Source organism: Spea bombifrons, chromosome 2, assembly GCF_027358695.1.
Source record: "Spea bombifrons isolate aSpeBom1 chromosome 2, aSpeBom1.2.pri, whole genome shotgun sequence".
Lineage (NCBI taxonomy): Eukaryota > Metazoa > Chordata > Amphibia > Anura > Pelobatidae > Spea > Spea bombifrons.
Window position 1 is genome coordinate 37,487,175 of NC_071088.1, and position 6,000 is coordinate 37,493,174.

Sequence of the window (6,000 nt, forward strand, 5' to 3'; positions counted from 1 at the left end):
AGATTGAAAACTTTTATTACAAATATAATCAAATCTGATACATGGTGTATTATAAATGTAAACACAACGCATAGGCAGAACTAAAAGCTCTGTTGATGAAAGTTATGTATTTTGCGGAGACAGGGTCATGTTAACACAAGCAATATCACAAACCTATCTAGGAGACAACCAGGACCGGCCTAGGCATCTGGCACACTGGGCACATGCCTGATGGGCCACTGACCATCAACACCCCTATACTCACCTGGTCTGCTGCTCCAACAACCGATATGGTGCTGCAGCATGCCGCCAGAAGCTGGATATACCTGGCGGCACACTACGCGTGGCCACGCATATCCAGGGATTGGTTGCGCTTACATATCAGTCCAGCCGTGGAGGCAAACATTTTATTCACATAGAGGGCAAACTGCCTTCTCAGATTCATATACAACCATGTTTTACCCTTGACTTATGTATTTTTATGGTCCAAAATGTATAATTAATGTTAATACTGAAATTATTTTATATTGATGAAAATATTGGTCGCAGTCTAGAATCCACATCCACTATATGGAGTTTAGTAAAGGAGCTAAATATCAAACCAAGCAGTTTCAACCACCCCATAACAGCAACCAAGGTTTAGATGAGTCATTGAATCGAGCCCCTAGGGTATAAAAACACCAAACTCACATTTCAAGCCCACTTAGCAAGCTAAGTACATTTTAATTTCAAAATCACATAACACAAGGGAGCTAATATTTTATTTGCACGTAGTTGCGTGCACACATAAAGAATTACGCCTACACTATTCATTTTGAATTGCATTATTTGGTAGCACTTTTATCACAAAATATGCAAATCATTTGTAAACGTTGCATGTTCATGATTCCAAAAGATCGTGTTTATCACAGAAAAAAGAACGAGATTTGGAGGCAATCAGGAGAAGCATTGGTTCCTATCAATACTGTATCAATTAGCAGCTGGTACCACAATTGCTTCATTTTTGCCTTCAGTGTGCCTGCGTATGAAAAGGAGGACAGACGAAAGCAAACAGTAACATTCCACATATTAAAACTTTGAATACCAGAAAACTAAACCAGAGTTTATGCTTATGTCACTTTTCTCTTGAGCATCTTCAGAACTATGCAGATGGTTCTCTTCACTAAAGTGGGCAAGTTGCAGTTTCACACCAACTTCATTATGCACCATGAAGGGTCAATCGCAGTGAGCTTCTTCTGCAAGAAAAGCTTTGTTGGCCTTGTATAATATATCATTAAATCAGTGAGATTTCTTAGAATACATTAAGTAAACTGGCCCTTCTTATAAGAAAAATATGTCAGTTGTCAGCCAACACAACACCTAATGAAGTTGGAACTAACTTGCAAACTCTCACCGGAAGTATAGGGCGCCTGTTAAGAATTCTGGTGCATTTCATTTAGTGAAATGCCCATCAAATTCTGTTGTTGGTTACCCCTTAGGTAAGTGTAGTCATTATACCTGGCATTTACAGGTATTTACTGAATATCACTATCCATGATGATGGTCCAACCCCAGTGAGCATCATCTGCAAGAAGGGCTCAGCTGACTCCATTATATATATATAGTTAAATCAATTACACAATATTAAAAAAAATCTGCTCTCTTTAACTATGCATTTTCCAGGGACAGCTCAGCCCTTCTTACAGGAGATGACCCTTCATCAAGCACCGTGATGTTGGACCTTTCAGCAAGCTCCCAATTAAGTGAATAGACCCACGAGTCATGCATTAACAAAGGGCCAGTAAAGTCCTCCCGCATGGTGACTTAATAACAAAAACATAATGGTTAATGTGGCGAGATGAAACGCACAACCTCTCTCACACTTTCTGTTTTGTGAATAAACCCCTTTAATTACTCTTTCAAAGAATAGGCTAAAGTATTTCTGAATGAGCTATCCCCTCCCCCTGCTCCCCTAGCTGACTAGTTGCTTTCTTAACACTGATTGTGTGTGTGTGCTTTACTATTATTCATAAAAAAAGGCAGAAGAGATTTTTAGGAATATGTACCTTTAAACAATTGCTTCCATAAGATAAACTAAAATTTCATTTCACATTTTACTTAGATTGACAGAATTTCCGATGGCGACAACTGCAACAGACACTGCAATTAGAATATTTTTCACTTCGTAGTGCTTAAGGAATATATTGAGCATTTATTTAAAAGCTACCCTTTCAGCGCAAGACAGCCGCATAACCTATTGTGATCAGCAGCAGCACAGATTAACCTTATTGCTATCCGCAATTTAATCGGATCCCACATGGGACCGCACTGTCACGCAGGACGCGCAGCATAAATTGGTTACCTGGTTCCGTTACATGAAGCTTCTGGTCCGAGGGTAATAGCAATAAAAACTCTTTGCAAGTTCCCAGCTCCAAACCTTCCACCTGCTTATTGCAAAGATCTTTGACAATGCGAACTGCCTTGTGACACAAGTTTTCATGTTCTTCTTTTGCCGTATTCATCTCAAACACAGCATCCTTCTCTCCGCTGGCTTCCCCTCTCAATTGTCTTGACAATCGTAGCAGGAGATAACAAAAAAAATAATAATAAAAATCAACAGTTCAAATTCTTTAGAAACACAAACATCTGAGAGGGTTGAAAAAATGGTTAAGTCCTCCGCTATGTGACTGCAGTTTCCGTGGAGAATACAGATATTAAAGCCCTCACTGGAGTTCACAGTCAGTCTGATTGCCTTATTGCTAGAGATCAGATATCTCATTTACTGTTGAGGCGGATACCATCCAGAGATCCCTCCTACTACATTAAATTGTTTGATTGTGTAGTGCTATATTTTTAAGCAGCAGAGCGAAAAGACATTAACCCTCTAATACCTCCTGTGTGTTGAAACCCTTATCCAATGAATCATTTACAGCTCTATACTGATATGATTGTAAATCCTTCAGCAAGCCATCTTATGAACTGTTGGTTTCCATAAGGCAGTCAGATAATATTAATCTCTTCGATGAAGAGTGAACATTAATATCAGGTAATTACCGAAGGCGTAGCCAGCTTTCTTTCAAGAATGGCCCAGTACTAATGCACAGTTGATCTCTGCAGTGTTTACCCTTTCAAATAAGAATCCATGCTGAGATGTTAACCATTTTTGAACTAGAGGAGAGTATAATCACAATACATAATGTTAACCAAAACAACAGTTCAGAAGGTGCCCTAAAAGCAAAAAATTGTAATAATAGTACATTATATATTAGCATTCAATAAACTGGGTTTCAAAAACAAATTTGTTTTCTAATCAGAGCCTAATTCTCTTGGTTTCTTATAATCGCAGCACACGTTGCAGGCTACTATTTTAGAGACTTGTGCAATGTTGTAAAAGTGTGGTGCTGTCTACTAATGACTGATGTCGTTTATTAGGGCTAATGGACAAGATTGATTTTATAAAAGATACTCGATCGCCTGGTTCTGAGTTCTGTAGCATAGTTCCTAGTCCTATACATGATAATTGAGGTTCCATGCAGTCTAAAGTGTGATGCAGGCTGATGATCATGCAAGAATCTCTTGCTGAGTTGCAGGTGAAGATACTGAGGACCAAATGTAACTCTTGCCAAGTTGTCCTTAAAAAAGACACAGACTATCAGCCTGGAGTTACCCTGGTGAAGATTAGCTCAGTTAGAAGTCGTCATGAATGCATCTTTGCCTGACATCCAAATATCACCAGGTAAATATATAGGCTTCATTAGAAAAGCAGGTTTCTCTCCATGGTTACCTCTATATATAAAGAATGTTATTGTACGGAAAAGATAGTGGTAGAAGCGGATCCTTCCCGACTACTACCTGATAACTTTAGTTTAGTATGCATGAGTCAAAATTTAAACTGCTAATTTAGTAGAGGAAACATAGAGTTCACAAACACAAGTTGAGGTTAAAATCAGGAGCAGTAGAAGATTCCTTCAACAACATATCTCCTTACACAAAAAAATCTTCAGCATTCAATTTGAATACAAATTTATAAACTCCACACTAAGACTTTTCTTAATATTGCATAATACATTACAATATTTCAAGTCATCTACAGTGAACCATTTTTGTTTTCATTTTTCGAATGTTCATCATAAACAAACGCAAAGTTTGTAGGAAATTGTGACTTTTTTCAGTTCTTAAGTTTGATTTTTTTAATATTGAAAGGAATATTTTAGATTAGTGTATTGAAGAAACGTAGTTCTCATTTGTATAAAGTCCTTAATGGTGCGTGCTTACAACACCCATGAGACTTTTGTCAGTGCACTGATGAGGTGTTTGAGGTTTATGCTAATGCTTTTATATTTTTTAATAATACTCAATCAATGCTATGTGGAAAGACGAATCAGTGAGTGTTAAAGGACATATGATATAGTTATATAAATTAACTATTAACTATATATAGTTCTAGTGTTTGGAATTGTATGGGACCAGTGTGAACATCTTACAAAACACCTGCACCTAAATCAAGAGAAAAGGGTTGTAATTCCTCATTCTGGTGCCCAAAGGGTTTATCCTATACCCGCATACTTTCCAGGGCTGGTACCCCAAATAAAATGGCGTATTGTCGCCTAGACTGATTAGGCCTAGAGCAGCAGTTTCAGGGGAGTGGCCGCATAACCCCCCCCTGCCGTATAACCAAGGACAGATCACCCTATTGGGTGGTCATGCTCCCCAAGGCACAGTGGTGTAACTACAGACGAACCCTGGTTTCTGTCTCTGTGTACCGGTTCAAAATTGCTTACAAAGGGACCTTCAAACCTAGACCGTTGCAGGTCGAAAGGGCCCTTTCTAAACTATTTTGAACCATCAGGGGGAGAGAGGAATGTATACAAAAAACAAAAACTGTCTGCGCTTCTTACCCTAATAAAGTTGGCAACAAATATATAAACATAATATAAATGAGAGGTTTTGGTTATATGAATTGGCCAAAGCATAATTAAGCTCACCCGCCACGTCAAGGCACACTCTCAATAGGGTGAGAACCTACTCTCACCTCCTACATAGTGGGCACACAAAGCAGTTTATACTGCTACCAAAACCTTATTAATGTGTTAGGGGAGGTGCAATTAAATCTCCTCCCTATTAACCCCTGGACAGCAAGCTGCAACCAGACTGATGAGGAGCCAACAACCTCAAATATGTGCAAACAGGGAAAAGAAAAAATGTCGGTACGTATCAGGGTCACGTGACATGATGTCTGTGAAACAAAACAGAAAGTCCCAGGAGCAGATAGAGGTAATCGTGGGCTATATGTGTATGTTTGTTTGTATACATGTATGTATGTATGCGAGCATGGATGTGAAATTGTGTTTGAGCATGTATGTGAAATTGTGTTTGAGCATGAATGTGTAATTTTGTCCCTGAGCATGGATGTATAATTGTGTGTGTGAGCATGTATGTGTATTTGTGTGTGAGCATGAATGTATAATTTTGTGTGTGAGCATGGATGTGTAAGTGGGGTTAGATGGAGTGTGTGTTAGAATGAATGTGTACATGTGTGTTAGTGAATGTGAGTAAGTGCATCAGGGCCCTGTGGATTCTAGTTACTCCCCTGCCAGCGCACCACTTATTGTGCCAGTTGGGGAGATCATTGATTTATCTGTAACTGGCCCAAATACACTACATAGTGACATCACCCCGCTCAGCATGTTAAAACACAGCTGTGGAGGCAAGTGTTAGAAAGCACCTGGGGAGCTGCCCTGGGCAGGGCAAAGCACATCTGTGCCTGGATATTTCCCCCTTCCTGATCCTTTTTAGAGATGGGGAAGGATGAATTGGGAAGGCAGTACAAACTATGCACAGGGGCAGGGTTTATCCCAAAATATACCTGAACAAAGTCTATAGTGTGCTTTAAGTTTAGTACTTCCAAACCTGACATTCGGTATGTACCGTATTTGCTCGATTATAAGACGAGAGCTTTTTCAGAGCAAATGCAAATTTGAAGCACCGGTAAGTTTGAGTGTTAAATGGGGGGCATAAGGCATTTCTGGAGGCAGAGTGCTC

The 6,000-nt window shown here is 39.3% G+C and overlaps 1 protein-coding gene across 1 annotated transcript in view; it reads right to left on the reverse strand.

Annotated features, from left to right (window-relative positions):
* SYT6 (synaptotagmin 6) overlaps positions 1–2,724 on the reverse strand; it is a 124,216-nt gene extending 121,492 nt beyond the window's left edge. Inside the window, exon 1 of the mRNA XM_053457545.1 lies at positions 2,321–2,724. Coding sequence (XP_053313520.1) covers positions 2,321–2,480 — 160 coding nt within the window. The 5' untranslated portion in view covers positions 2,481–2,724. The remainder of the gene's footprint in view (positions 1–2,320) is intronic.
* Positions 2,725–6,000: the final 3,276 nt, after the last annotated feature.